We start from the raw sequence: 27828 nt of genomic DNA, 5'->3' as shown, positions 1-27828 counted from the left end.
CATTTCTTAAGATGATCCCTTGTTATAGTGATGGCTCGCTCCGACCCCCCCCACACACTTAGTTAACGACCTACTCTGGAGTTTTAAGTCCTCTGTATCCATTCCAGGCCGGATCGCACACCGTTCAACACTCACTGTCCCCGGTTCACAATCACGAATTTTATAGGAGGTAATGGTTGGCTATATAAACATCGCCACAACAAATATCAGAATTGAACTTGGAATTCTACGTGACTACATAATTACAAAAGCGAAGCTTTTCAATGTGCCAGTAGAACGGGCTGTGTGTGGACTGATCGGGGTGCTGAAGCTGGGAGGTTTAGGCGGTAGAGGCTTTCTTACTCACTGTGATTGCTCGTTAGAGCGCCTTGGCGTCACTTGCCACCACTGCAACAGCGATAGTCCCAGGCCACACCTGCACTGAGGAGATGAGCTTATGCTCTCGGGCTGCCTTCTGCACGTACTCCGTACTATACGCTCATCCGGCCATTCGTTCATGCCAACCACACTGTACATCTCCTCTCTCGCGCACTGGTAGCCTCCCACAGAGGGAAGCATTGTGACCACGGTGGTAGCCAACGCAGCGAGAATTTAAGTCTTGCTCTACCAAGGAGCCTTGCGCCGGCGCGCTGAGGAATAACCCTCGCCGGGCATGTTCGAAATCAAGAGAGGGATACAACATCTACGAACAAAATAAATCTGATTAAATTATACACTATATAATTGAGAAAACTGGTGCATCGCGCGCGTGTTCTGGTTGTCTCTATTCCGTATGGAGGATTATGAACATGGAGGAGAATCGCCATCGTTGGATGGCACTTTAGGGACGGCACCGCTAAAAATCGGTTCCCGCGCACTCAACATCTGAGCTTGTCCTGGGGGGCGAGGGCGGCGGTATACGCTTTTAGGACTAGCGCAGATCGCTGAGGGCTTGGACGCCCGTTGAACGGGGGTCGCCTACGCTTAAACTTGCCCTAAAACGGGGGGCTTTCTGATTTGTTTTCTGGTTAAGGGTTCAGGGCTCCGATCCTGGCGCCCTCCCCTCCAGCTTTGGTGAGAGGATCAACTGGATCAACCTCTAGCGCAGCCTAACTATTTAGTGAGCGCCGTTCCCACCTCCAACCCCCCGAAAATTTTCCTTCCCTATTATTTTCGCCTTTCTTTCCCTTCCCGCCCACTCCCGGCCCAACCATCGCCGAACATCCCAAAATTAACATCGATAAATAATATAATTCCATCTCGTTTCTTACTTGATACTTATCATTTTGACCAAATCGGCCTTAGCTACCCCGTTGCCCCCCATGTCCGGAACGGCGCCTAAGCCTGACCAGTCCAGCAAGGACAGCACTGCCATCGTGACAGTCAACATCGACGACTTCACGAGAACACGCGACAGTGTGAGTATCACAGGAACCTAAATCTCCCCGCTCTTTTTTTCTTCTTTTTGCGCAAAGCTGTTTCCATCAGATCGTGTCGCATTTCCTCCTAGAAACACTGGAGTATATGTGTCGCGTCGCATGGCGCTTGGATGTTTTGATTTTGTCGCGTCTCTGGGCGCTTTTGCTCTTCGCTTGTTTTTTCCCACCAACGCCCCCGATTGGCCTCCCCATCAGCTTCCCTCGGAACCCCACCATCCCAGTGGCAAACCTTCTCCCCGCAGAGCTGCTGCGTAATGCCCCAAGGCACTCGCGCCCCTCGCGCCTAACTATATTGCCTCCTATCTTATACCTAATAGCCCGCCCCTAAATATATCCCCGGTCGAACTCTAACACTCCGCACAGGTCATCATTGCTCTCGCGAGCCTCCAATCCGCTGTTTCTGATCTCTCGAAAGCTTACATCAACCACGCCAACACCGTCTTGAACCGCGGACCCTCCGCCCTTGATATCGGCGGAATCACCAGCAGCCTCCTTGAAAATGGCCTTCTTAATGTCGCGCGACCCCCGAGTCCAGGCCCCGAAGGCGAGCGCAAAAAGAAGCGCAAGCGGGCTCCTCCGGATCCCAACGCGCCCAAGCGCGCGCTAACTCCGTACTTCCTCTACATGCACCACAACCGTCAGAAGATCGCGGATGAACTAGGTCAGAACGCTCGGCCTAAAGAAGTCGCAGACGAAGGTACGAGGCGATGGGCTGCTATGAATGCTCAGGAAAGAGAGGTATGCTTCCACCAAAGAAAAGAAAACTTCTCATTTTAATGTACAAGGTAAACTGACCACTCTTCCTCTCTCCATAGGTCTGGCAAACACTCTATAAGCAAAACCTTAATGTCTATAAGGCGAAGATGAAGGCCTACAAAGCTGGTTTGGCTATTCCAGTGGAAGATGAGGCCGTCAATGAAGCTGCAGCCGCACAGCAGCAATTGCACGAAGGTGTCCGCCAAGCTACGGAAGATCGCAGCTCTGAGGAATCCTCGTCATCAGAGGAAGAAGAGGCCACTCCAGAGCCTCCCCGCGAGCCTACTCCACCTCGCTCTTCCAAGAGACGCCGCACTCTTGATGCGAAATTACCAGCGCCTGTCGCTTCTCCACCGAAACCGTCGCCGCCCAAGAAGCCTTCACCTGAGAAAAAGAAAAGGGGAAAGGCTGCAGCGGAGGAGAAGCCAAAACGTGCCCAACCTGCAGTTGCTGAGACACCAAAGAGTGAGAAGAAGACTCGTAAGAAGCGCAAGAGTGAAGCTGCTGCAGCGGAGTAAATTTGCCAAAACCTTTGAGAATTAATCGTATCGAATGTGTATGTTTAGCAGAATGGAGTCTGGCTCACTTTCGTCTCTGCAATTTTCACAATTTGTTCAGGGTTTCGTCTACATTCGACATTATTGTTTGCTCTGCAATGGATCTTTTCGCGTGCATCAAACTTGAGCTGCTGGAGAACAGTCCACTTGACAAGGCAAACGCTCATATGTTTCATGGTTGTCTTCTTTCTTTTTTTTTACTTTTCTTTTTTCTTTTTTTTTTTTTTTTCGGGGGGCTCCCACGGATTCATATTGTACTTTCTTTGAGCCAGCTTTAGGCCTTTCTGTCTTATCGATATTTGAATGTAAAAGTGGATTTGTATTCCGAAAGGCCATCTTGACTATATACGCTTCATCATTCACACCATCGAGTGTTGATCCGCCGGCAAGGCCCGCTTCGGGTACCGGGACCATGCGCGAGATCGTGCGACTGCGAAGGTGCACGGTCTACGAAGTGCATCGTTAGCAAAACACCAAGCCACGTAACTTCATGAATCAAGGATCCTAGGCTAAGTTTGCGAGCTACGGGTATAACCGCATGGATACTGTGGAGCTACGGCGATAAGGTAGTATGGATGGGTGACCCTTTGCAGCCAACGGAGGGCGACCATTATAACTAGTGGGTTGATATCTCCAAAGACACGTTCCCGGTGGGCTAGAATGAGCAGGTTGCCGATAAAATTGTATCCCAAAGGCCAATGCGCATACATAGATATAGCCACTGCTGTTGTGAAACATCCTTACCCCGTCTCCCTATCCGAGATGGATGTATGTACACACATACAACTGGACACTCCTTGACCTAGCGTAATTGACGAAAGCACAGAAGTCAAAACCTTGCTTTGGCCTGCTGCCGGAATAGATGATGGGATTGATGGGCCTGGAAGTTAAACCCGCCCAACCACCCCCGCCTGCCTGCAACTTAAATCTCGGACTACATAAAGCCGGCCCTTCGGCAGAACCATTTTGACATTAATCATTATTGCTCTTACTTCCGGTTCGCAGCGTACAGTCAAGAAGAGCAAGGTGAGTATTGTGGTTAAATTCACAGCGCATTGAAGCTGCCCGCTTTTCTCCGCTTGATAGGCTCACTCCATCCTTGACTAGCACGATACGCCGCCAAGGTGGCCTCAGTCGACTAGCAATGCAGCTCGTGCCGCGAGAGGTAGGCGATTCGCCAGCCCTATGTGCCTTGACTCCTCACTGCTTGAATCATTCGGCCAGTTACAGATGAAATTGGGTGGATAGCTCTTGTAAAACAAACTCGACATGATTTTCTTTTTCTCTTCCTGATCGCCCTATTGTCTACGGAGTACTGTATGAGGATTGAAGGAGTATTGGTGAATCCGACGCTGATGGCTGCTGCAAGTAGATCGATAAACTGACCATCTCTAATCTGGGATTTCTGGCCCAGCGGAGATTGGCCCGGGGAGTGAGGTTGAATCATGCAGAAGCGACTGTAAGTTGAACAAAAAAGCTTGGTGTTCTTGTCATGGCTTGGTTTTTCAACGATTCTAACATGGGTGTTCTAGGCGTTGATCGCATCCAATCTCCAAGAGGTACGTGGGGGTTGCGAGCCAGTCAGTCAAGTTATGCATTTTACAGGCCGCGTCAAGCCTTCTTTAGAATGGATGTTTCTCGGAGTAGAACTTCCAACTAACATCGCACTGGCAGCTTATTCGAGATGGCAACAATTCGGTGGCAGATCTCATGACGATCGGCAAGGAGATGCTTGGACGTCGACATGTCCTACCCTCTGTCGTGGCCACCTTGAAACAAGTTCAAGTTGAAGGAACTTTTCCCACTGGGACCAACCTGATCACCGTGGTCAATCCCGTTTGTTCGGATGATGGCGACCTGGAGAAAGCCCTCTACGGAAGCTTTTTGCCTGTGCCGCCGAAAGAAACGTTCCCGGATCCTGATCCGGATGACTATCAGCCAGAGAAGATGCCTGGCGCTGTGATACCCCTCAAAACGAGCAAGAAAATTGAGCTCAATGCCGGGAGAAATAGAATTATGCTTAAAGTGACAAGTCGAGGAGACCGGCCCATTCAGGTGAGTATGTAAAGCACTTCTAGTGGGCTTTCGTTCTTTTGAATGCTATGTTGCCTTGCTTAGCTGCTTCCGTCGATAAGAATTAACGCTTACAGCCATTAGGTTGGTTCACACTATCATTTTATAGAGGTGAATCCACAATTGGACTTCGACCGTGCGAAGGCGTACGGATATCGCCTTGACATCCCAGCTGGGACGTCTATCCGCTTTGAACCCGGTGCTACCAAGGCAATCCCTCTCGTCGAAATTGGCGGCAAGAGAATCATTCGAGGGGGTAACCACATCGCCGTCGGGCAGGTGGATTTCCGAAGAGTTGATGAAATCATCATGCGTCTGCAAAAAGCTGGATTTGCGTACACTCCGGAGCCTAAACAGGATGCTCATTTGATCGAGCCATTTTCAATGACGCGGGAAGCATATGCTCGAATGTTTGGTCCTACCACTGGAGATGTAGTCAAGCTAGGAACCACAGATTTGTGGATTAAAGTCGAAAAGGACCTGACCTACTATGGTGACGAATGTTCATTCGGTGGTGGCAAGACCATAAGAGACGGGATGGGGCAAGCTACAGGAAGGCATTCCGTGGATGTCCTGGATACAGTCCTGGTGAACGCGCTAATTGTCGATTGGACGGGTATTTACAAGGCTGATATTGGACTAAAAGATGGATTGATCTGCGGAATCGGCAAAGCTGGAAACCCAGACATGATGGATGGTGTCACCCCCAACATGATAGTTGGCTCTTCGACAGATGTTATCGCATGTGAAGGAAAAATTGTCACTGCAGGAGGAATTGACACACACGTCCATTTTATATGCCCACAGCAGGTCGAGGAAGCCCTCGCCTCCGGAGTCACGACTCTTCTCGGTGGCGGCACCGGTCCAACTGAGGGATCAAATGCGACTACATGCACACCGGCTCCAAATCAGTTCAAGACGATGATGCAGGCTTGTGATCATCTTCCAATAAACGTTGGCCTTACAGGCAAAGGTAATGACAGCGGTCTTCCATCTCTGAGGGATCAATGCCGTGCAGGAGCCGCTGGCTTGAAGGTGCATGAAGATTGGGGTGCAACGCCGGCTGTCATTGATACATGCCTCCAGGTCTGCGACGAGTTCGATATTCAATGTCTCATCCATACCGACACCCTGAACGAATCTGGCTTCGTTGAACAGACCATCAATGCCTTTAAAAATCGAGTGATTCATACGTACCACACTGAGGGTGCTGGAGGAGGCCACGCTCCAGATATCATATCCGTCGTCGAGAAGCCAAACGTCCTGCCCAGCAGTACGAATCCCACTCGTCCGTATACGGTAAATACTTTAGATGAACATCTGGACATGGTAATGGTCTGCCATCATTTGTCCAAAGATATTCCTGAAGACGTGGCTTTTGCGGAAAGCCGGATCCGATCCGAGACAATTGCTGCAGAAGACGTTCTTCATGACACGGGAGCCATCAGCATGCTATCCTCGGACTCTCAAGCTATGGGACGCTGTGGAGAAGTTGTTGTTCGGACATGGAACACTGCACATAAGAATAAAATGGAACGAGGGCGACTCAAGGAAGATGAAGGGACGGATTCTGATAATTTTAGGGTTAAACGGTATATCAGCAAGTACACCATCAACCCTGCCATTGCACAGGGGATGGCCCACACTATTGGGAGCGTGGAAGTTGGCAAGACCGCTGATTTGGTTCTGTGGAAATTTGCCAACTTTGGGACTAAACCGAGTATGGTCTTGAAGTCTGGAATGGCTGTCTCAGCGCAGATGGTATGATCGCCTCTATACCACTTATTTTGGTACCAGCATTCGAAGGAGAGGAATGTGCTGACATAGAGATGTCCAGGGTGATCCCAATGGCTCTATCCCCACAATCGAGCCTATTATTATGAGGCCTATGTACGCTGTAAGTGGAATGCTCATCGTAATCCATCTGATTTGGACGACGAGTTAACTAGATTCCCTCTTTTCTAAGAGTCTTAACCCTAAAGCCTCAATCATGTTCGTATCCCAAGCATCCATCAAGCTTGGTATCATCGACAGTTACCGCCTGAAGAAGCGGATCGAGCCAGTGAAGAATTGTCGGAATATAAGCAAGAGAGATATGAAATTTAATGATATTATGCCCAAAATGAGAGTCGATCCGGAGAGCTATGTAAGTGTCATATATGTTCTTTATGTTCCACCTTTCTAAAGACACCTTTGTTGTAAGCGCTGACTGTCGTATTGCCTAGGTTGTCGAGGCTGACGGGGAAGAGTGCACCGCTGAGCCAGTGTCAGAGTTGCCTTTAACACAAGATTATTTCGTTTACTGAAAATTGGTGGAGACCATAGAACGTCTCCACAGATTAGTCGTGGAAAAGTAATGCTCATGGCGATAGTATCCTTCTGTACCTGTTTTGATGAATATTAGTACATTTTATTGCATATCTATTCTCTTGGTCCTGTGCGCCTCCACGTGAGCATCCTTTTTTGCTAATCCCCAACGCCCTACAGAGATGGACCATTGAGTTATCTGAAATTCTAAATTCGCAATAAGCTCTCCCAGAAAAACAGTAAGATAACGCGCCCGGAACTCCTTGCTCCAAAAAAAAAAAAGAAAAAAAAAGGGAATACAACTATTCAAAGCTCTTCATCCATCACAGTATGATTATTGCCTGCCGAAATGAGCGAGTAGAGAGTCGACCACGTCTCGTGCTTGGCCGCACGATACGCAGAGATCCTTGAATGCATACGTCTTAGCATTGACGCCTTGCGGTCCTGACAACTAGGTGGGAGGGTTGTGGCTTGGTCCGGATCGTTTTCGTTGTCTTTGTTATCGTCATCTGAGGCCATTTCAATAATGTCTTGAGGATCAAATGCTGATGGCGAGATTGATAGGGGGGTGCTGGGAGGATAGTTATCTCCGGTGTCTTCATAGTCGGATAAGAGTTGAAGCTGTGTGTCGGGGTCTGATGCAGCATGCTCTAGATTCTCTTCGGGGATTGCGAAGGAGGAATGCTGGAGGTTTGAACTAGCATATTGTGGCGAGAATAGTCCTTGTGGCTGCGATTGAGCCTGCGAGTCCGTGAACGATGATTCGAGGAAAAAATCAATTTCGTTACTAAGGGCCTTTTGTTCCAAAGCCTGTCTGATAGCTTGGATTCTGATGCCACGCGACGTTGACAACTCGTCTGGCTGTGATAGAGAAAGATTACTTGTGATTTGTGATGGGAAAGAGAATGACAAGTCCGTGTCGGCTGTCGCAAAATCCAAATGCTCAGCAGGCTGTCCTTTTCCGGGTTGTGAATTTTGCCCTTCTGAATCTGAACTGAGAACAATCACGGGATACTCAAGTGCTTGTGGAGATTTGGGGGATGATGCTGCTTTGGAGAAGCTTGCCTCAATATTCGATCGCTGGGTCGATGCAGCGGCCGAGGACGCATCACTGTTGCGGCGTACTTTCTTTCGTGGCCGAGATTCATCCTGTTTCACTATAGCTCTCATCTCAGCGTCATGAGCAAATATAGAACCTAAGCATAAATGACCGAAGAGATTTTCCATGGAAACCGACTCGGTCCAGCTTCCTGCGTCGACGGTACAGGGGTAGACATCCTTTGGTCGAAAAACACTGACCAGGGAGCAAAGCTCGTCGTAAGAGGAGTGGCGGGAGTACGGAAATCTCTATCATGATATTAGCGCTGAACGCCAATTGCAAGAAGCCACGAACACAAAGATCTGACGTACTATGGTATTTGGCAAATGATTGGTTCTGGGCTGACTTTGGCCTGGAAACATGCTGCTTTTTGATCCTTGACAGAGCATCGCCACGAGGTTTTTGAGGGTCATCCCGTCCTCTTCCTTGACGCAGAATGGTTCTAGCGACAACGACTTTGAGTTGGATTCATATGCCTTTGTGGCAGCATCTACAATCATCTGGCGCTTTTCGGGGTCCTGGATATACTCAGAGCACAAGCTGACGAACCGTTCGACAACAGATGCGTCAGGAAACTGAAGATCATGACCCTGCGTTAGGTCACCAACACCGCCACCGGCGCCTAATTCTAGTACGTCTAACCCTCCCTGGGTACGGGTAACAATTGGAGTTATGTATACCGAAGGCCGTGAGGAAATCGTGGAGCAGACAACTCCAGGTTCGCAACTATGTATCCTGACCGACTTTATATCAATCTGGTCCGTTAAACAGCCGGAGATCCGTGAATTCCCCAAAGTAAAGCCGCATAAATATGGAGCCTCGTCGACAGCCAACTCGCAACTAGTCCGTAGCGCAAGTGATTGATAAAGTTTCAACTGATATTGATCAACATGAATCTGTTAAGCATTAGCGGAATCAGTCTAGAAGGTATGAGAGATAGTTTTCGTTACCTTTGTGTTGAGTGCAGCCGAGAGAGCTATCCAAACATCCTCGTATCCAAATGTCCAATTGCGGAAGTAGAATATGGTGTCTTCAGGGTAGGCTTTGACTTTGTGGAGTAATTCCTTAATTCCTTCTGCCTTGGAGGGGAAAGCAGAGTAAATATCCGATTTTATGGCAAAAGTCGTATCTAGGTAGATCCTGTCTAGCCGACAGTCCCCTAGTGTATAGGGGATAAGAATAGGGTTTCTAATCAGGCTCTCAACCCACCAAGGCTCAGCTGGTCTGGGTAAGCGCCTGCGTCAATAGCGGGGACTCAGAAGAGCTGGAAACTTGATTACCTCTGACATCGCCGGTATAAAGAATTGCTTTGCCATTTCCTTCAATGAGGAACATAACAGCACCTGGGCAATGGTTTGCATTGAACAGGGTAACCCGGATGGTGCTTCCCGGTGTCAACTCAATTTCTGTCGGTACATGTAACGGTATGGGTCTCTGGTACAAGAAAAAGTGAGCGCTGGTGTATGGCCGGAAGCAATACACGGTGGCTATACCAGAAGCTTTGCCAGGTGCTTATACTCTTGCTTCCTTGTCTCCAGAATGCCTTTGGCAAAGTTCATCCTATGGGGGTACTTTTCAATACGTAGAAGAATCTAGGACATCCTAAGCATGCTCTTGGACGGACAAAGGTCTATCGAACAAGTTTACCTTTCTTGTGGCTGCAGAGCAATAAACGAAAGGTGACCTCAAGGACTCCAGGCCCTGGAGATGGTCACTGTGAACATGGCTGAGAAAACAGGCCTGGGGCGGAGGCCTATCGGGGTTCTTTCGAAAATAGTCAACTGTTTTCCGATTAATACCCGTTTACCTATTCCAGCTTTCGGAGGGTTTTTGTACTTCGGATCAGAGGAAACTCTGGGAATAAGTCAGTAACACAGTCTTAGGTTCAAGGTTCAGGGGTTGACGGACCTTCGACGATCCCATTGAAGGTCGACATTATGCTCACCGTCGAAGTATCTCGTCAGAAAGCCGTGGGGGATTTTTACATGACCTTAAACTGAACTCAGCAAACGAAGGCTGTTGTTCAGGGATAACTTGGAAGGTCTTCAGGGGAAGCTCTTGACTGAAAGCTTAACCAGTTACTTAGTTATATGCACCAAACTGACAGAAGCACGGTGGTTAGCAGCAAACGCTTCGTCGCCTCGCAGTGACTCTAGCACTAAGCACCCCCATCCTCTTCAAGCAGCTTTCCATCTCCATTCCCAGCTTCTGATGGAGTTGATCCGCCGGCCCCGAACCTCGTAATCCACGTGACCGTCAGCGTAGAATACTTAGGCAACAGCGGATCCATGGTTGAGCCATTGTTTCAATATGAGAGAAAACATTTTCCCGACAGAACGATATTTCCACCTGCAATGTTGCCGTATGGATTCAGTATCTAGGGACAAGCAATTATCTATTTTCAAATCCATATAGAAAATCAGGAAACATATATAAATTAAGGAAATGTATATAGAAAAGGAAGCATGTGCAGAGCTCAACAGTTCCAGTCATGTACTCTGTACGGAGTATTCAATTTAGAAATGTGTTGGCATCTATTAATTGTGAGAAATGTATCTGTGAATCAACTATATAGAAATATACTCAAAATCAGAAATGTATTGGTAAAGTAAATATATCTCTGCAGCCACTGTCTTTGCATTTGGGATCTAGATACTATATCCATTGTGCTCTTCCTCACTCTCTGCCATCCGCCATCCGCCATCTGCCAGCTACTATATCTCTCATGAATTCTTCCAAGTGCAATGGAGAAATGTTGTTGCAGCGCAAAATGGAGCTAAGTCTAAAGAAGAAATAAATCTGGAACCTGTACTCCGTACTCCGTACAGAGTAATTAATTTTTATTGCAGATTTGAAAGTTTTTGAGCCTTGAATCCCTGTGGCTCACTTATTGTTGGAGCTTGTTGCATTGGGTGGTGTTAATCTAACTCGCACCTCACTCACACGACCCACATTGATTAGCGGATCTCTTGAATCCAAGCTTGGTGAATGACAAGCATATTCCTCCTCTACCAGGTATAGATCTGACTTGAATACTTAGTTAGTTGGTTGTGACAAAAATGGGGGTTTCCTCTTCTGGATTAATGTCAATTTCTCATGGCTCTACTCCGTACAGGTAGATAGTCAATATAGGATATGGTAATCCAAAAGACGCCTTTACACTTTCATACTTTTTATAGTTATATGAAAGGGCCATATGCTTCAAGGGCCATATGGTCTACATTTCCCACGGCGGAGGTCGAAGTGACTGCCTCTTCACTTTCCCACGGGATCTACACAGCGTGCCCCGTACAAGTGCCGTATCTGCAACTCGACACTTGGCGCAGGAATGGCAGTTCAGACTAATACATTGTTGAGTGATGGCAAGAAGAAATATCGACGGGATAGTTGTTTGGTTGCAAGTAGTTGAGGCTTTTGGCAAGGTAAACGACGGATCATTCAGTGGCTATTAACTTGCATCTCTACTCTCTAACAGAGCGATATTTATTTTGCGCCAACGTCATCCATTGATTCTAGAAAATGGTGCGTCTGTCATTCTTATAGTCTTCTTCTAATAGATGGGTAAATGGCTAATAACAAAATTACGTTAAATCATTGAATTCATGGCCAGCCGTTCTGAGTATACTATCTCGCCTTATAATTCCATAACATATAAGAAACTCCTAGTAGTCCGCCCACGAAAATGGTATCATTACCATGTCATACACTTTGTGTAATAGTATAATATTACTGTTTCGGGCCTCTCAAGGCAAGGTGTTTAGTTGGCTGGGGCTCTTTGCTTGGCTGACGTTTTATCGGTTGATTGAAGCAGCTTGGTTGACTGAGGTCGAGGAGGGCTTCGAATCCATTCCATAACCGTATACACTGTATTCTTGTCGTAATTATCCCTGGAGAGATCATAAATGGCTCTCAGGGTGAAGATAAGTTTTGGGAGCTTCTCTGACGGATTGGAGGTTGCTTGAATTACGCGTACTTTTCCAACAGTAAAAGTCACGATAGTGGCCAGAGGGGGCATTAGCGCTCATACAACTCAAGAAATAGAAGATAAACAATAATAATAAAGAAGGAGAGGGGAAAGAGAGCGAGAATAAACTTACGATCAAAAGTCCATCTTTGTATCTTAGTCTTGCGCCATGGGTCTGGGACTCGGGGAGATAGACCATCTCATTCATCTGACGATACATGATAGCAGTGGCTGTAATGAGCTCACTCTTCAGAATGTAGTCTCTGCGATCCCTTTTCTGATTTGATTAAAAGGGGTTGAGTTGTCTCGCATTGTACAGCTCCAATGATCAGGAGAGTGTTGACAGAAGTGAGATCCAAGAATGTGATGATGACCATCAACGGCAGTGCCAGCACTGATCTTCCAGAAGAGAGGGTCAAGGAAGCTATAAGAAGGTCAGAAACAGGGAGGAGGAAGAAGAAGAAGAAGAAGAAGAAGAAGGAAAAAGGAACCATGTTTAGTTCATTTTTACAGTTCTGGCTTTGTAATTTGAAACATTCTTTTCAACCTCATGAATAGCGCTTTGTATAAAACCAACGAAGCCAAAGTCGCTACTTGGAAGCCATCGAGTTGGAGAAGATATTTTTTGACAGCTGTGAATGGCTTCTAGAAGAGCTGGTGGTGTTGAAAAACGAATCTTCTCATCTGTGGCGTCCTTGCAAAGAACCTCCAGATCGGGAGTTCTTTCCAACCAGCTAAAGATGAAGGAATCAAACGGGTATGCCCAGTACATGTCGAAGAGGTCTGCCATGAGCCATCCAACCTCCCGCGGGTTCTTGAACCGAATGTACTCAATCCTTTCCATGATGGTGATGATGATGATATTCAGTCTGAGCTCTAAGGAGAAGAAGAAAGAGAAGTTCTCCCGACGAGAAAGGCAACACGTGATGTGATAATATGAGAGCTCTCACCATAAGAAGATTTCTTGATACAAATACGGAGTACATTAAGATAGTAGTTAGTTAAATACTCATTTATTATGTAGTGGGATTACCTAACAGTAGGGACTTCCGCAGGCGACTCGCACGGTGAGATGCAGAAGGCAAAAAATCAGCCGACCATTCAACTTTCCAGCCATAACCACCGAGTAACTCCGGTCTCCGTGCAGAGAGAGCAGACAGAAAACGATCAGCCACTCTAACTAAAGGAACGTAACGAGAGGCGAGAGGGGCAAACTGGGCAGCCAGAAACATTGAAGCAATCCAACGCCTGGGCTGCATTGCTGCAGGCTATTCTCGCGGAAAGGTCACGACTGGAGATATCATCACTGACCAAGTCACCCTGTCATTGACTGGAGCTCCTTGTCGCCCCACTGATTTCTCGGCGTTGCAGACAGGTGCAGGTAAAACCGGGCGGTGGTTGGCCTCTCGCTTTTCTGCGATCAGCCTCTGGAAACCTGTGCGGTTTTCTCCCGCAGCCCGGAGTCCCACGTTCGCTTTTTATATTCGACCAACATGGGTGCAATCCTGCAAGTAAAATGAGGCCACGATGATGGCCCCGAACAGGTAAGCCTTCGTGCAGAATGTATTAACAAGAAACGGCAAGGTATATTATAACATCTCTGCTTTCCAATGCGCTGTAAAATCTGCAGAAGTGCTACAGTTTTGTGAAGATTGTGAAACCAAAAACACAAGAGGTTTGATGTTTTAAGAGTTGCATGCCAGACTGCTCACTTGTTAATTTTGGTTGATTAAACTCTGTCTCTCTTCTTTATTCTTGCTGCACAACTACTTAACTATTATTTATCTCAGGGAAAGGCTGGAAAGGCATGATCCACGCCCTTTGCAGGTGATCCGTCCTACCCAGCAATCCCCTTGGAAGTGCCCGAACAACCCTCATCAGGCGCCCGCATTGCCCCATCCTATGCAAGTGGTGGACGTGAAATAAAATCCTGTCTTTCTGTCCCTCTCTCTTCCCCTCCCCTTCTTTCTCCCCTCCAGAATAAAACAGAAATAAAATAAAAGGGGAGCCAAAACAGTTTGTTTCACCCCTTCATCTCCGCTCTACAAGGTAACAAAGTGACGGAAAATCCGGTGACTTCCTGCTCACCTCTGTCTGACCAGCTTCCAAAAACCAGGCTCAGAAAAGCACGAATTCCACGCACCAGGGAAGTCAGATTTTTCTTCGGCCAACCACCGGGCTGCAGGCTCCGATTTCCCAGACAGAAAGTTTCCGTTTGGCTCACGAACCTTGGCTACCCTCCCTGCGTGGTCGGGCTGGTGAAACCTCCTCCCCTCGAGAATACCACCCAAGGGGAAAAGTATCCCTAAAATTCACTCCGCCTGCAATAAATCTTCCAGGGCTAGCGCAGCAGTTGACCAAGGCCCGGCCGTGCGGCGGAACATCCTTTGTGGCCTTCCAATTCGCCTCCCATTAAGCCCCCAAACGCACCGACCACCTTCTTCCAGCCTTGCAGAATCAATTCTGCAAAAGGAGTCAGGAGCCGAATATCCTCCCTCCATCCTCGCTCCCTCTACACATTCACGGCCCCTCAACTCTATATTCCCCTCATATTTGGCAGGCAGACTGATCTCGGGTTTAAAATAAGAGTCCTCTCCTCGTCATAATCTTCCTTTGAGCCCGCGATAAGACGGTGACGTCAATCGCAATGCATAAACCTTCGGTTTCACAGCTCGTCTACAGTGCCCTCTACCCTAAACCTCGCCCCAACGATCCGATGAACTTCGGATCCCACATCACCAGAAACCTCGTCCCCGAAGTTCGCGCTGAAACCTCTAGATTTTACGGAACCCTCGATTGCATCGAGGCACAATACCCCGGCCTAGACTATTCGTTCCCACCACATAGAATGAGACTGGGCCGATTCTACCACCATTCGAAGCTGTTCAGGGCGTTTGACGACCTAGGGCTGACGGAAGATGAAATAGCGTCCCTTTGTCGGTGGGAAGGCACAAGATCCGCTAAAGAGCGCTATGAGAGAGAGGAAAGAGTGCGTGTGAGAGACACTACGGCAGATGGTATCTTTATTTCAAGCCCGACCATCCCGCCATCAATTCTTGTTCACCGATGGAGCGAAGAAGAGAGCCTCCCAACCTTGCAGTCGGCCCCGCTGGCAGATAATGTGGAACCCCACGGATCGGACTCGGTCCAAAGCGACAGGACAGCTGAGGAGAGTAGCGAGGATGAGCTGGAAGAAAGCGTTGGGTTTGCCCTCAACCAGCACTTGCTCGAGGCCACAGCGGCCAGAGAGCGAGGAGCAGATGTACCCCTTGACGATGTCTGGGAGCAATGGCTCAAGGACGCAATCGAGCGTGGTAGCTACGAAGACATACTCCACACGATCAGGGAGGGCTCGGTGGATTTTTCGAGGGCATTCACATCGCCCACTTCAATTTACGGAAACAACAGTGCCGGTGCCCGCCAAGTCGGACCGCGGCTCATGCCGGCACCCAATACAGCCCTGGCCTCTGGGTTTGACGTTTCGGATCCGTCGGTTGGCCCTTCGCCAAACCCAAGATGATTCGTTTCAGGATCCCCCCGACGGGACCCTATTACTTTTATCTTTTTGTACGTTGCTTTAGAAAAGAGATTCCCTCTATTGCGAGATCACTGTTGGCTTATTGTCTTTGCATCGTCTGGCGTGGCGTTGGTGGCGGTTTTGCGGCGTTATATAATATTTCTTTCTTGTGAAGAGGGCGGTTGATGAAAGATGGAGGTGGCTTCTCAACAACGGGTCCCGTTCCGATTAAGTTCGGGCTTTTCCCAAATTTTTGCAGATAGAATTTTTTTTTCCATGCTTACTTTTTAAGGCGTTCCCCTGTGGAACCTTTGGAGCCAGGAGTGAGAGCTCGCTCGGGAGCCCAGGTGGCTGGTACCTTCGTCTCCAGCTTGCCCATCACTATGGCTCGGAGACGGCAATATAACTAATATTCTCCTAAGTTGACATCGCCTTCTGCTATGAAGAGTTGATTCTACATCAATACATTAACAATGCTAGGTAGATTAGCCAGCCTCTTCAATGCAAAGTTGTTGGCCTCCGCATACTGCGTACAGAGCACATAAATTAGGACTTCACTCCGTGTCGGGGAGCACGCGCGTGAGCGGAGGCGAAGTTTTGGCCCGCTTTTCGCTTTCGATCCAACTCGAAGCTTTTTCAGCTTCCCAAGGCTTACCACGGCCAGTCCACCCACGAACCAAAAGGCACACCCTTTTTGCCGGGGCTCGAGTATCAAATTTACACGAACTGAGCAATTAAGTTGAGCTGGATTGGCTGTTCCACCAGCTCGATCGTCGCCGCCCACTAACGCTCCGCTGTCGTTCCCCCACCTCCACATCCGCCGTGCGCTGTTCCCACACGAGCTCCGACAAAACTCCACGGAAATTTTTGCGTAGACGCCGGTAGACCCCAGATTATACGACAGTCGCCGCGAAGCATGGAGGCTGCCGTCGGACCCCAGATGGGGTTTCAAAAACCACAACTGCAGCCGGGCCGGTCGTCGACTCGTCCAAACCCTTCATAACGGGTTGCCCTCGCCCATCCACTCTGTGTAGTTGTTCTCAAGAACCGTTCTTCCTTCGTGTCCGCAGGAGTCCTTTTTCTTCTCATACCACCGCTCTTCAGCCATTTGGGCAAAGATGCTGCGTTTGTCGGTTCTTCTGGGTCTCACGGCCGCGGCCATCGCTGTCGCGCGCCTGTTGTCGATTGGCCGTCGACCCAAGAACTATCCGCCAGGGCCGCCGACCCTGCCTCTTCTTGGGAATATTCACCAGGTATGCTGTTAAGATACCGATACCTATTGTTTCTCCTCTTTGGACCACGTCGTTCTAATTGTCTTTGCCGCTAGATGCCCAAACGCGATGCCCATCTTCAGTTCGCCAAATGGGCTAAAGAATACGGCCCAGTCTACAGTCTCATACTCGGTACTCAATGCTTGATCGTCTTGTCCAGTGATGAAGCGGTCAAGGCATTACTTGATAAGAAGAGTGGAATCTACTCGCACAGACAGGAAATGTATATCGGCCAGGAAGTATGTAGCGGTGGTTTGAGACTGCTGATGATGGTATGTTCTACCAATTCGACGAATTTTGCGTCAAGTGAACAAGAATACTAACAGCGAACGTTAGGGATATGGACCAAAATGGCGTGGAGTATGAAAATTTGATATCAATGAACATGTTCTATTTACTAACCTCACGCACAGTTCCGCAAGATGGTACACGGGCTCCTCAACGTGACCACCTCCAAATCCTATGTGGTTTATCAGATGCTTGAGAACAAGCAGATGCTCTACGAGTTCCTCACCGAGCCGGACCGATTCTTGTACCATATCCGCCGGTACTCCAATGCATTGACAACTACCATGGTTTTCGGATGGCGTACCCCAACTTATGAGGATGCGAAGATGAAGCAATTGTTCGACGGTTTCTCTGAATTTGCTGAGATCAACCAGACTGGAGCTGCGGCCCTGATTGACTTCTTCCCTTGGCTCAGAAACCTACCAGACTTCCTCCTACCTCTCCACAAGAAGGCTAAGGACCTCCATAAACACGAGAAGGCTCTGTATTTGGGACACTGGCTCAAGGCAAAGGATGACATCCGAAGAGGAACAATCAAGCCTTGCTTCTGCGTTGGTATGGCCGAAGCACAGAAGTCTGAAGGTTTCGATGACGACCAGGCTGCCTATATTTCCGGTACCCTCTTGGAGGCTGGTTCCGACACCACTTCTAGCACACTGTACGCTTTCGTTCAAGCTATGCTCTTGTATCCTGAGATCCAACGCCGGGCGCAAAAAGAAATCGATGACGTTGTCGGAACCGACCGCATGCCAAACATGGACGATCAGGATAGCCTGCAATACATTCGCGCCATCATGAAAGAGACCCTCCGCTGGATGCCCACCACCATTCTCGGTGCCGTGCCACACGCCGTTACTCAGGATGATCACTACATGGGCTACCTCATCCCAAAGGGAGCCGGTGTCATGAACAACGTCTGGGGTATTCACCACGACGAAAAACGCCACCCCAGCCCTCGCGTCTTCAATCCAGAGCGCTACATCAACGATCACCAGAGCCTTGGCGAATCCGCCGCCAACCCTGACGGCACCAAGCGTGATCAATTCACCTTCGGCGCTGGTCGCCGTATCTGCCCTGGTATTCACGTCGCTGAGCGCAGTCTCTTCCTTGGCATGTCCCGAATCCTCTGGGCTTTCAACATCGAGCCCGCTTCTGACTCCCAGGGCCGCCCGATTATTCCAGACCCGGATCGTTTGACCCAGGGTTTCGTGTGTATGCCCGAGGAGTTCCCTGCAAAGATCACCCCGAGATCCAAGGCCAGAGCGGACTTTGTGACTCGTGAGTGGAAGGAGGCAGAGAAGGCCTGCTTGGACCCCCAGTCCAAGCAGTGGCTCTTGCATCCTCTCGAGTAGAGAGGATTATTATGGATGAAGGCTTTGTCGGTGCCTTTTTCCCCTCAAACTTAACCCCGGATGTATTACTGTCGGAGAGAAGATTACGCTTGTTGCGTATCTCCGAGAAATAGTTTTACACGGACTACGACGTCGTATATAGCATTGTATATTAGCACTATGAACCTCATGATACATCTCCTTTTAGATCTCCCTAATATTAAGGTGAGACTTGGGAGCTTATTTACACTCAGAAATTGATCCGTAGCTTGTTAGCTTAACCGGCTTTGATTTTATCCATGTGCATATGTGCTCTATTGTGCGCTAATTGACGCCGAGGCAACTACTCCATCGATCTGCATATTTACTCCGTTGCCCAGAATGGGTTTTTCTTGTTAGTGACTTGGATTGTACAGTAGCAAGGAAACAAGCAGCCCCACGTGGATCGCATTTGCATCATAACGGGCACACATATATAATCTTCGGATGAGCATTCCGTAACCTGTGTCGGACCGAACGCCTGCGGACACGGGTGAATGGAGGAGAGATACCTATATTCCACGAAAGCGACTCCTATCGTAGCGCAAAAGTTGGAGCCCAAATTGGACCTCAAGAAATGTAATAAAGAAAGAGAGCACCAACAACGGGGGAAAGAAAAAAGAAGAGGGTATATAACATCCAGTAGCAAGCATTACTCCGTATGAAAAGCCGTGGTATTGCGAGAGGATTAGTGGACCTGTACCTTTTTAAACTCCGAGATAAGTTCGTTGACCTGGCTCATGCTGGTTTCATCGTACTTATTCAGTATCGGATCCGCGAGTCCATCATCGTCTTCACCGATGAGTTCTACATCGTTTTGCCCCGTCCACGCATTGCTCTTTGGCTGACAAGGGTCCGCGACAGAGAGCCGGTCGACTTTGAGGCTAGCCAGGAGCCAGTAATCCGGAGAGTAGCGGAAGAAGCCAACTCTTTTCCACATGTATTCCGGCTGTGCATTTGTGCTATCGACAATGCTGTGCGGCGAGGTGCCAGGGGATGCGTTCGCTTGGATATGCCAGATGTCTTTCCAGTTGCCCAAGGCGTCACGAATCCGCTGCAACAGCTCGCCTCCGCCAAATGCATTTTGATACTGGAAGATTAAATAATGAATAGCTGTTTATCTGTGTTAGTCACGTGGGCACAACGAGAGGTGGATTTGATGTAAACCTGCCTGAAGCAATCGCGAACAAGTTTAGCGGACCCAAGGCAGCTAGAATGTGACGCATATCAGCTGTAAGGTCACCTCGACAGAGTGTTTCGAAAGCAGAACGGAACGAGACTCTCCAAAATGGGCTTTTGGCGGGCATCCACATTTGAATTTGTTCGAAACACTGATCCGCTGTCACTGCTTGAAAGCAGGCCTCCGGGGCCGCGACGTGGTTCTTCATCTCTTTGATCACCATCCGAGGGGGGAAGTTATTGAATATGACGAACGCAGTGTCGAGCAAAAATATCCACAGAAACGTCCTAAAGGTTAAGTAAATTAGCAAAGTGAGTAAAGAAATCTCATATGTTAGTTTCAACTCACCGAATAAGTTCCTCTTTGGCCACAAAGTCATTCCATTGGAATTCATGTCTTGCTTTTCTGCTATAATTGCTGTGTCTTGCTGTTGCAACACCGATGTCCCGCACTATCTGCATGCAAGTCAGTAAAAGCTACACGAATCATCTCGCCTGAAAAAATGAGGAAAAGGCCTACAGAAACCACGGTGCTGTAACGATGCCGCCGGATGCGCCTCTTGGTCACATCTGTGCCTTCCCAGTTTTGATAAAGACACACCATGTAGCAGGCTTGCAAAGCCTGGATTTTTCGTCGATTTGCAGCGGGATCAAATGGAAATACCGGGAAGCTATTGACGTCGTCGTCGGCAAAAACCATCTCCTCGACGCAATTGAGCCACATTCTGGCGTTTTCATTGTCCACCGGATCTGGAGAGACGCAAGCCCCTTTTACTTTTGTCAGTAACGTTACATCCACTATAAAGAAAGCCGTAGAGTGATGTCGAAGAGGTTGATGTGTCAGTATACTCACCAATGATGGCCATGGATGCCACGAGGATTGATTTGGATGACACTGGATCGAAAGTAGGCCGATGAACGAAGTTGACATTGGGAGACCATATCGCCCAATACAATTCAAGATACTTCCGAAGGTTTATCGGGGAGAAAAACTGCAAGCACATTTGCTCAAGTGCAGGAGACCAATATAACGTCACGGAGCTATTCCGCGGCTTGACTGTGACCACCTCTTTGATTAAGAGCAGGATCTGATGTGTTTTAAGGGCGAGGGGATCGTTGAACCAGCCCGACGAAACGCCCTCTGGGTTATTTGTGGACTCGAAGTTCATCCGCTGCCCTTGCTGGGGCTCAAATGCCAACACCCCGCACTGGATATTTGACATCACCTCTTGTCTCTGGCGAAGCGTCCCACAGTCGAACGACATTATAAATCCAGTCTTGCTCGTGAAGTTATCCAGAAAATGAAAAATCTGACTGCTTTCCCCATCAGAGACCGTGAGCTCCCGAGCCGGTTGCCCGTCTGACGTAAAGTGCATAAAGTCTTGCCAACTGGGGCTGGCGTAGTCGAAAAGATCGGGGTCGAAAAAGGATTCGAACGCATTCATGGTAATGTTGTCGAATTGCCCGACCTCAAAGCTCGGTGGTAGCATGGCTTCGATGGTCGACGTTAATGGATCGGTTGTCGCCAACATGTCCTTGTCGATGTCGATTGCCTGCGAGTGTATATCGGTGCTAGGCTTCGGAGCATTGATCCCGGAGGAATACTGGCACGGTATTCCTCGTCTCGCACAGTTGTGGCATGGTTGAACGCTGTTGCAAGCTTTCTTCTGGCGAACACAGCGGTCACAAGCCCGTCTGCGAACCACGGCTTTTGATGATCCCCTGCCATCACAGGTGCGCCAGTGTCGCTTCAAAACATCCGCCCGTTGAAAGGAACAGCCGCAAGCAGGGCAACGGTGAGGTCGATCAGACGTGTGTGTATGGCTATGGCGCTGCAGATGTTCACGTCGCTTATACGATCTGAAGCAGATGGGGCACTGATGCTGCCCGGGAACTGGGGGCGCCGGGGTTAGGGCTGAGCCGAGATCTGAACCCTCGCTCCTCGCTGGGGCCATTATTGGACATATTCTGCTCTTCTCCGTTTCAGCTGCTGCTTCTTCTTCTTCTTCGTCTTTTTCTCCTCTCCCCGTTGTTTCCCTACCCTCTTTCTGCACTTAGGATTGGGAGTATTATCTGGCTCGCTGGCCAGAGGGTAGTCGAAGAAAAAAAAAAATCTCAGCCCGAGGCGTCGGGACACCGGGGCTTTTACCTTTCTGTGGGGAGTTTTTGCGGGGATTGCCCGCTGGTAAGTTCATCGCTCCTCCATAGCCGCTCAGAGCTTGACCTGTCTGGCCCAATGGATGGACGGTCTTGACTCGGGGTTTTTTAACGGCACTTCGCAGCGGTCACTGGGAGGCGGGTCCGGTCGCCAATCTACTACGGAGTACAGAGTCCACGACAGGCGAACCCGGTTCTCAACCCCAATGAGCTATCGGGGACAGCATCTCTATCATTTTCTTCGTACTAGCAAGCCCATCAAAATAACTGCCTGTCAAGGGGTGCCGCAGTGAAAAGCACAGCAGAGGCGAGACGTGATGGAGCAGCAGCGGCAATCTTTCCTCGAGTTCACGTGCTGTGGCGGCAGAAACGCGCTAGTCCGGGTGGAGCATAAGCGAAAAACCAAGCTGAGCAAGTCTTTTCATTGGCCAGATTAACTTTTTGCTGAACCCACAGTGGCCAATAGGCTTCGAGGAAATGCGTATCGCCACTCTGGCCAATCAGAGTCCAGGAGCGCAGTGAATGCATAACTGTGGCGCAGGCAAAAGTAATGCCAAAGTACAGAGTAATGCACAGTCAAATGAACAGCCGAATTGGGTTTGTGCAATGAAAATGTAGGCATAACTTGGCAGTTCACACACGGAAAAATTTGCGCCGAACTGGATGCTGCCCAAATGCCCCAAGAGAGACTTGGCGGCACGAGAGTACAATAGTTTCAGAGATCGTGCGCTGTGCGTTAGTCCTTGTTGCAGTGGACTTTAGACGAAACCTTCACTTGATGATATCACCCCATGCTGAGGAAGGGAGTCCCAAGTGCTTCATTCAACATCGGGGAAAATGCGGCCCACAAACTGACTAGTTAACTAGTTACTCCGTACATATGAAGTATTGAACACCACAGAGCAGTTACCTGGGTTAATGATTTCACCGCCAATTGCACGCCAGAAATAATGCCATCAACAGCTCTCTTTGCCGGTCGGCCTCCTTTTCCATCATGATCAAGGCCATCTTCTACAGCAAGTTTGACACGCAATCAGGTAAAAGAACCGGCTCGCTGAATTCTAATATGCCTAAGTTTTGCTGACGTACCTCTCTATCCTAAGGCCGCAAAGTTGTCCATCAGGTCCCCGATGGCGCTATAGTCCCTTCCTCCACCGCTCCGCCCGGAAGCACCCCGCTCTTCAACTTCTCCGATATATCCTTTTTTGTGATCCCAAGACAGGAGCTCTGCGGAAACCTCATCCAGGTTTGCACCAATGGTCACCGCGTCCTCGGGTTTCCCGTGTGCATCAAATCGCCCAGCTACGATCGCAATGAGTTTATCTTCAATTTCTGCGTCGTGCTCGCGGAGGAGGACGAATGGGGAAGCTTCAAGAGCGTCGTGCAGAAGTTGGCGGATTTGATGTGCGAGCTGGAGGAGCAGTCGGGCTTCTTGTCAAAAGATCCCTCACCGGGTGGAGAAGGCAAGGTACACAGCTTGTGCGAGACATTGATGGAGGACCTGAATAATTACTGCGAGTGCATGATCCCAATCGGTATGCCCGTGTTTATCCACCTGGTTTTATATCCTACCTAAACTCCCAGCTCGCTTACTATTTTCAGATGATTTGAATACCCTGAACGTCAAGCTATTTCCACTTTATCCTTCGCCGCCTCCAGTGAAAGCATGGCAGGTACCGCTGTTCACTGTTCGATATGAAGCATTCATGGACGAAAATTGGGATATCACTGTACAACGGGTAATAGCCACTTTATTACTTGCTTGCTTTTCAAACCTGTACATTTTATCTGACTTTATCCTCTATATAGATCGTCCCGTACATCAACGGAGTTAATAGCATCCGAGCAATTGCCGTACTGGCAGACGCCAATTTCTCGTTAACATGCCGCGCGATCCGTCATCTTGTCTACTACGGATGTGTTTTCCTCCTCGATATCTTTTCTTTCTCCGCCATATACGCTCCAACGGCCCAGTTCGGCTTCACCATCGCTTCCGATGAGGAGATGCAGCGCGAATGCGCTCGTTACGTCAACACTCGCTTCTCCCCAACTTTAGCTCCTGCAAAAACTGCCGGATCGCGGCAAACAGGGTCAAGAGGTCGAAACGACGCATCCCGGCGTGAGAGACAAGCCTGGGCAGATCAAGATAATATCTGGCCACAGATGGGCAAAGATGCCAGAGCTACCGGTCCCGGACACACAGGCAAGCAGTCTCAGATAGTAGACGGCGTCGGGATCGTCGAACTATATGCGAGCTTAAAACAAGGCCAAAGCGTCAAGCAGTGGTACCTGGAGCACACGCGCGAACTTGCCAACATCGATGTTCGACGCTTTATCACTTTCGGAGTTATAAAGGGATTTCTGTACCGCGTCCACAAATATCCATATGCGACGGGCCAGCCCGCGCAGACAACGACAGTGACGACCACGCTCGCCAACGGCACGCAGCAGATATCGTTCCTCTCCAGCTCACCGTCGTTCACGCGCAGTCGCATGGGCTCCACCGCCAGCGGCATCGAGTCGATGAGCTCATTTACCTCCCGACGTCGGAAGAGCGGACACTTGATCGGACCTACTGAACTGCACTCCCACGCCGAGGATCATTCGGGGGATGAGAATGACCATAATGAGGATGAGGACGGAGAGGGAGAAGGAGGAGTGGAAGAAGATGGTATTGATGATAAGACGCTAACGAAGTTCCTAGACGGGATGCATTGCTTCGATGAGATTTGCACGGAGCTGGAAATCAGCGAGAAGGAGCTTACTTCAAGGTTAAAGCGATATCCAGGAGAAGTGTTGATCATTCATCGATGAAGTATCCAGGTTACGGATCGATGGTGGGAAGTTCGGGAGTCATTGGCTACCTAATATCTGATGGTATGATACCCCTCAATGGACATCTTTTCCGGGAACATGTTGCTTTGGTTATAGCGGGAGGACGGCAAATTATTGCAAAGGTCGAATATCGAGATGAGATTCAAGAAAAAGTGCCATTAATGTAAAAAAAAAAAAAAAAAAAGGATGCCCCCTCTCGCCCATAACTCCGTACCTTAATCCATTCCCTGGACGCCCGCTCTACCTCCCTTATTACTCACTTCATATCCCAGACACTTATAGCCACCCAGTCCCTGGAACCAACCAAAACATAGAAAGGCGCTCCCATAAAAATAAGTTAAGGGAGAAAAGTGAAATAATTTCCGCGCTAGGCACGTAATCGTTCAAAATCGAACCATTTTACTCTTGCTCCTCGTCCCATCCTTCAAGCTCTGCTTTCTCAAATTCCGCCATAACCATCGGATCCCAAATCGACCCGTCTTTTCCAGGAACAGTAGTCTTACAATCCTTAAATACCGGTCCAATGCAGTCTGCCCACCGCTTCCGTCTATCCATAAGCGTACGGGCCAAATCGCCTATTCCGGGCCTCCCAACTCCAGGCGCATTGACGGGATGGCTTCCTCCACCCGCTCCGCCAGGACGATGCTTAGCCTGCGATCCCTTTTTACTTTTACCGAGGGTACGTGTACGCTTTAGATACGCTTGCTGCACCTGTGAGTCGAGATCGTCATGAATGGTAGTGTATTCCTGATAGGCTAGGCGTTCGCGAGCTATTTCGAGCAGGCGGGTCTTTCTTGCCCCATTGATGATCATTTGCTTTTTGAGTTCGCTCTGAAGGAATCGGAGACGCTCAGCAACATCATCATCGTAATGAGCGTCATAGTCTGGGTTCTCCTCTGGACCGATAAAACCGATATAACGGAGTTCGGCTTTCAGACGCTCGTCAAGCTGTGAATGGTCGAGCTTGGCCGCAGGTACTTTGAATCCGTTCGGGGACGCGTCCGGAAAGGCTGTTGCCGAGTTTAGAGGCTTTGATTCGGGTTCTCCGTTCACCTGTTCAACTTCCATCGCCGTATCGCCATTAAAATTCGCGTGCGACGCCGATTCTTCGTGGCTAGTTGACTGAGCGGCAGCAGTCTCTTCAGGAAGAGTTCGATGCTCAAAACGGAGAAGCGAGTAGAGACGGCTAAGCAACGGCGGAGCGGAGACTTGGTCTGTCTCCGCAGTATCATCGGAAATCTGTTCGACATTGCCTCGACCTTGATTTAAAGGCAACTTTTCTCGCTCCTGTTGGGAAGAGTCGACATTGATCGAGCCATCTTCTTCAGCCCAGATATCGCTATAGGGCTTCTTGCCACGGCGAGGAATGAGGAAAGGAGTAACGCGATCACCCTATGAGCATCTTGTTAGTTGAAGCAGGAAAACTGCACGTAAAAGTCTCCTTACTTTCTCTTTAAGGAACGCTATATCTTCCTCTGTCAATGGACGAACGTAAGGCTCGATGTACGTTGCAAATGTATTTGCATTAACTTGACTCGTGGGTTTGGCATTGCTGAAATCCTTATCGGGTATTGTTCCGGCCATCATATGGCTCAGGTCGCTCTGGGGAAACCCTGCAACACAATAAATCTCTTTTTTCTCCTCATCAGTCATTGCCGGGTTGACTTCTCGGATATGGTAAGTCGTGGGGTCGTCAAATCTTAACGGATCGGGACCGAAGACCTGATATTGAGGAATAGCCGGAGCCGGAGCCGGTTGGTAGGAGTCACCGCTCTCCATTGACTCTGGGGACCCAGGCCTTGAGGTCCGATCGCCGGCCCTGGGAGAAGTGATCGATGGTGGTGAAAGAGAGGAAGTAGATGAAGGTAAATTCTTTGACTTCTTGTTTGGAGAAGAAGAAGAACCTGCCGCGTCTTTACCGCTGCGTTTTTGAGATCCTTAAAGTGAATATGGTCAGTGTATTATTCTCCCCACCATCGTGGCTTGAGATGACGAGAACGGATCCGAAGGCATAGGAAAAACTTTCATCATGCAAGATGTGAAATGAAAAAATCATGTCACTGTGCAAAAGCCACATCGGTGCTGCTCATAAACACCACGTGATTCCCACATCCGATAAACCCCAGGCAAAGCTGGGAGGAGACGCCCGGGACAGAGCGCAAAGAGCGGACAATGCTTACCATCAGGTCTCAAGTCAAAGGCGTCCTGTCTCGCCGTGGCGTGAGCCCCCACGGCGAGTGGCCGTTCATCCCTTGAAATCCCCTTATCTCTTCGCTTCTTCAGCTTGCCTCCCTTGGAAGCACGCCCATCATCCTCATCATCCTCCGCTTCTCTCTTCATTTTGAGTTTTTCTGCGGGATGGCCAGCTTGATCTCTCTGTTCTTCAAGCAATTCTTTCCTCTTATGGGATAGTTCTCGCATTCCGGCATTGCAGGCATCGCCTCTAGCCTCTGCCACTTGGCTAAGTACCTTGAGCTGTTCGACAAGAATCTCTAGGGCCCTAGGGTCTGGTATCTGGTTGGTACCCCCCACTTCACCAAGTATATCGGAATATTGTACGGTGGCGGGAACGACGAGCTTTGACACATCATTGTCGAGGTAACCTAGAGAAAATGTTGTCCCCGCGACGGTGCTGGCACTCAACGCAGAGCTCGGAGTGGTATTGCGGCTTCGGGAGCCTCTAGGCTCACGACCCTTGCCTTTGCTTTTCGCAGTAGGCATAGCGCGGCCGTCCGATAGACCGTATCGTAAACTTGGAGCTTCAGGTATAAACGGGAAACGAGGGGTGAGGTCGAAGAGAGCTGCGGCCGTTTCAGCGGGGAAGGAGAAACGGTATAACGTGAATTGTGCTTCGCGCGGCAATGAGGATCTATAAAACTAGGCAACCGCTCCATCAACCAGAGTCTAAGCTCAGCGACAGTGTTACGTCCGCTATTTAGATCCCCGGAACCCGCAGTCCTCAATGCCATCAGGCGGCCATTTCCAGCGGCCACAGAACACTCGATGACGGTCTGTTGTCGCGGCGAGTCACGTGTGG

At 49.2% G+C, this 27828-nt stretch overlaps 9 protein-coding genes across 9 annotated transcripts; 5 read left to right on the top strand and 4 right to left on the bottom strand.

The window, feature by feature from the left end:
* Positions 1-1301: 1301 nt before the first annotated feature.
* On the top strand, positions 1302-3059 carry D8B26_000556 (uncharacterized protein; the record flags this gene model as incomplete). Its single annotated transcript, XM_003071362.2, has 3 exons — positions 1302-1397; positions 1782-2156; positions 2234-3059. 3 exons carry the CDS (start codon positions 1302-1304, stop codon positions 2690-2692), a joined length of 930 nt encoding a protein of 309 aa, XP_003071408.1. The 3' UTR covers positions 2693-3059.
* Positions 3060-3706: 647 nt separating this feature from the next.
* Positions 3707-8305, top strand: URE1 (Urease). Its single transcript, XM_003071361.2, has 9 exons — positions 3707-3757; positions 3839-3896; positions 4104-4190; positions 4264-4290; positions 4406-4786; positions 4889-6565; positions 6642-6701; positions 6771-6950; positions 7030-8305. Exons 2-9 carry the CDS (start codon positions 3876-3878, stop codon positions 7108-7110), a joined length of 2514 nt encoding a protein of 837 aa, XP_003071407.2. The 5' UTR covers positions 3707-3757; positions 3839-3875; the 3' UTR covers positions 7111-8305.
* On the bottom strand, positions 7418-9769 carry D8B26_000554 (uncharacterized protein; the record flags this gene model as incomplete). Its single annotated transcript, XM_003071360.2, has 5 exons — positions 7418-8458; positions 8522-9106; positions 9161-9429; positions 9491-9644; positions 9704-9769. 5 exons carry the CDS (start codon positions 9767-9769, stop codon positions 7418-7420), a joined length of 2115 nt encoding a protein of 704 aa, XP_003071406.2.
* A 2901-nt stretch (positions 9770-12670) lies between these two features.
* D8B26_000553 (uncharacterized protein) lies at positions 12671-13018 on the bottom strand (the record flags this gene model as incomplete). The annotated part of the gene is made up of 1 exon (XM_066123262.1): positions 12671-13018. One exon carries the CDS (start codon positions 13016-13018, stop codon positions 12671-12673), a length of 348 nt encoding a protein of 115 aa, XP_065979336.1.
* Positions 13019-14821: 1803 nt separating this feature from the next.
* On the top strand, positions 14822-15694 carry D8B26_000552 (uncharacterized protein; the record flags this gene model as incomplete). Its single annotated transcript, XM_003071359.2, has 1 exon — positions 14822-15694. One exon carries the CDS (start codon positions 14822-14824, stop codon positions 15692-15694), a length of 873 nt encoding a protein of 290 aa, XP_003071405.1.
* Positions 15695-16809: 1115 nt separating this feature from the next.
* On the top strand, positions 16810-18737 carry D8B26_000551 (uncharacterized protein; the record flags this gene model as incomplete). Its single annotated transcript, XM_003071358.2, has 4 exons — positions 16810-16944; positions 17019-17234; positions 17299-17322; positions 17376-18737. The coding sequence occupies 4 exons, from the start codon at positions 16810-16812 to the stop codon at positions 18600-18602; spliced, it is 1602 nt and encodes a 533-aa protein (XP_003071404.2). The 3' UTR covers positions 18603-18737.
* A 571-nt stretch (positions 18738-19308) lies between these two features.
* Positions 19309-21875, bottom strand: D8B26_000550 (uncharacterized protein; the record flags this gene model as incomplete). The annotated part of the gene is made up of 5 exons (XM_003071357.2): positions 20653-21875; positions 20320-20567; positions 20149-20255; positions 19792-20087; positions 19309-19733 (listed from the first exon to the last, which is right to left on the bottom strand). The coding sequence occupies exons 1-5, from the start codon at positions 21752-21754 to the stop codon at positions 19309-19311; spliced, it is 2178 nt and encodes a 725-aa protein (XP_003071403.2). The 5' UTR covers positions 21755-21875.
* Positions 21876-22693: 818 nt separating this feature from the next.
* On the top strand, positions 22694-24956 carry NPR2 (Nitrogen permease regulator 2). The gene is made up of 4 exons (XM_003071356.2): positions 22694-22993; positions 23060-23491; positions 23559-23695; positions 23766-24956. Exons 1-4 carry the CDS (start codon positions 22951-22953, stop codon positions 24768-24770), a joined length of 1617 nt encoding a protein of 538 aa, XP_003071402.1. The 5' UTR covers positions 22694-22950; the 3' UTR covers positions 24771-24956.
* A 150-nt stretch (positions 24957-25106) lies between these two features.
* NGG1 (Transcriptional regulator) lies at positions 25107-27775 on the bottom strand. The gene is made up of 3 exons (XM_003071355.2): positions 26972-27775; positions 26238-26728; positions 25107-26183 (listed from the first exon to the last, which is right to left on the bottom strand). The coding sequence occupies exons 1-3, from the start codon at positions 27510-27512 to the stop codon at positions 25191-25193; spliced, it is 2025 nt and encodes a 674-aa protein (XP_003071401.2). The 5' UTR covers positions 27513-27775; the 3' UTR covers positions 25107-25190.
* Between the last annotated feature and the right edge of the window lie 53 nt (positions 27776-27828).

Source organism: Coccidioides posadasii, chromosome 1 (genome assembly GCF_018416015.2).
Source record: "Coccidioides posadasii str. Silveira chromosome 1, complete sequence".
In the NCBI taxonomy this organism is placed as follows: Eukaryota; Fungi; Ascomycota; class Eurotiomycetes; order Onygenales; family Onygenaceae; genus Coccidioides; species Coccidioides posadasii.
This window is presented reverse-complemented; position numbering and strand designations above follow the sequence as displayed.

Coding starts and splice junctions, on each gene's coding strand:
- URE1 (XM_003071361.2), top strand. CDS start 3,876: ATGCAGCTCGTGCCGCGAGAG. Junction 6,702..6,770: donor TTATGAGGCCTATGTACGCT/GTAAGTGGAATG, acceptor CTCTTTTCTAAG/AGTCTTAACCCTAAAGCCTC. Junction 6,951..7,029: donor GAGTCGATCCGGAGAGCTAT/GTAAGTGTCATA, acceptor CGTATTGCCTAG/GTTGTCGAGGCTGACGGGGA.
- NPR2 (XM_003071356.2), top strand. CDS start 22,951: ATGATCAAGGCCATCTTCTACAGCAAGTTTGACACGCAATCAG. Junction 23,492..23,558: donor CGAGTGCATGATCCCAATCG/GTATGCCCGTGT, acceptor TACTATTTTCAG/ATGATTTGAATACCCTGAAC. Junction 23,696..23,765: donor GGGATATCACTGTACAACGG/GTAATAGCCACT, acceptor TCCTCTATATAG/ATCGTCCCGTACATCAACGG.
- NGG1 (XM_003071355.2), bottom strand. CDS start 27,512: ATGCCTACTGCGAAAAGCAAAGGCAAGGGTCGTGAGCCTAGAGGCTCC. Junction 26,729..26,971: donor CTTTGACTTGAGACCTGATG/GTAAGCATTGTC, acceptor ATTCACTTTAAG/GATCTCAAAAACGCAGCGGT. Junction 26,184..26,237: donor TAGCGTTCCTTAAAGAGAAA/GTAAGGAGACTT, acceptor AGATGCTCATAG/GGTGATCGCGTTACTCCTTT.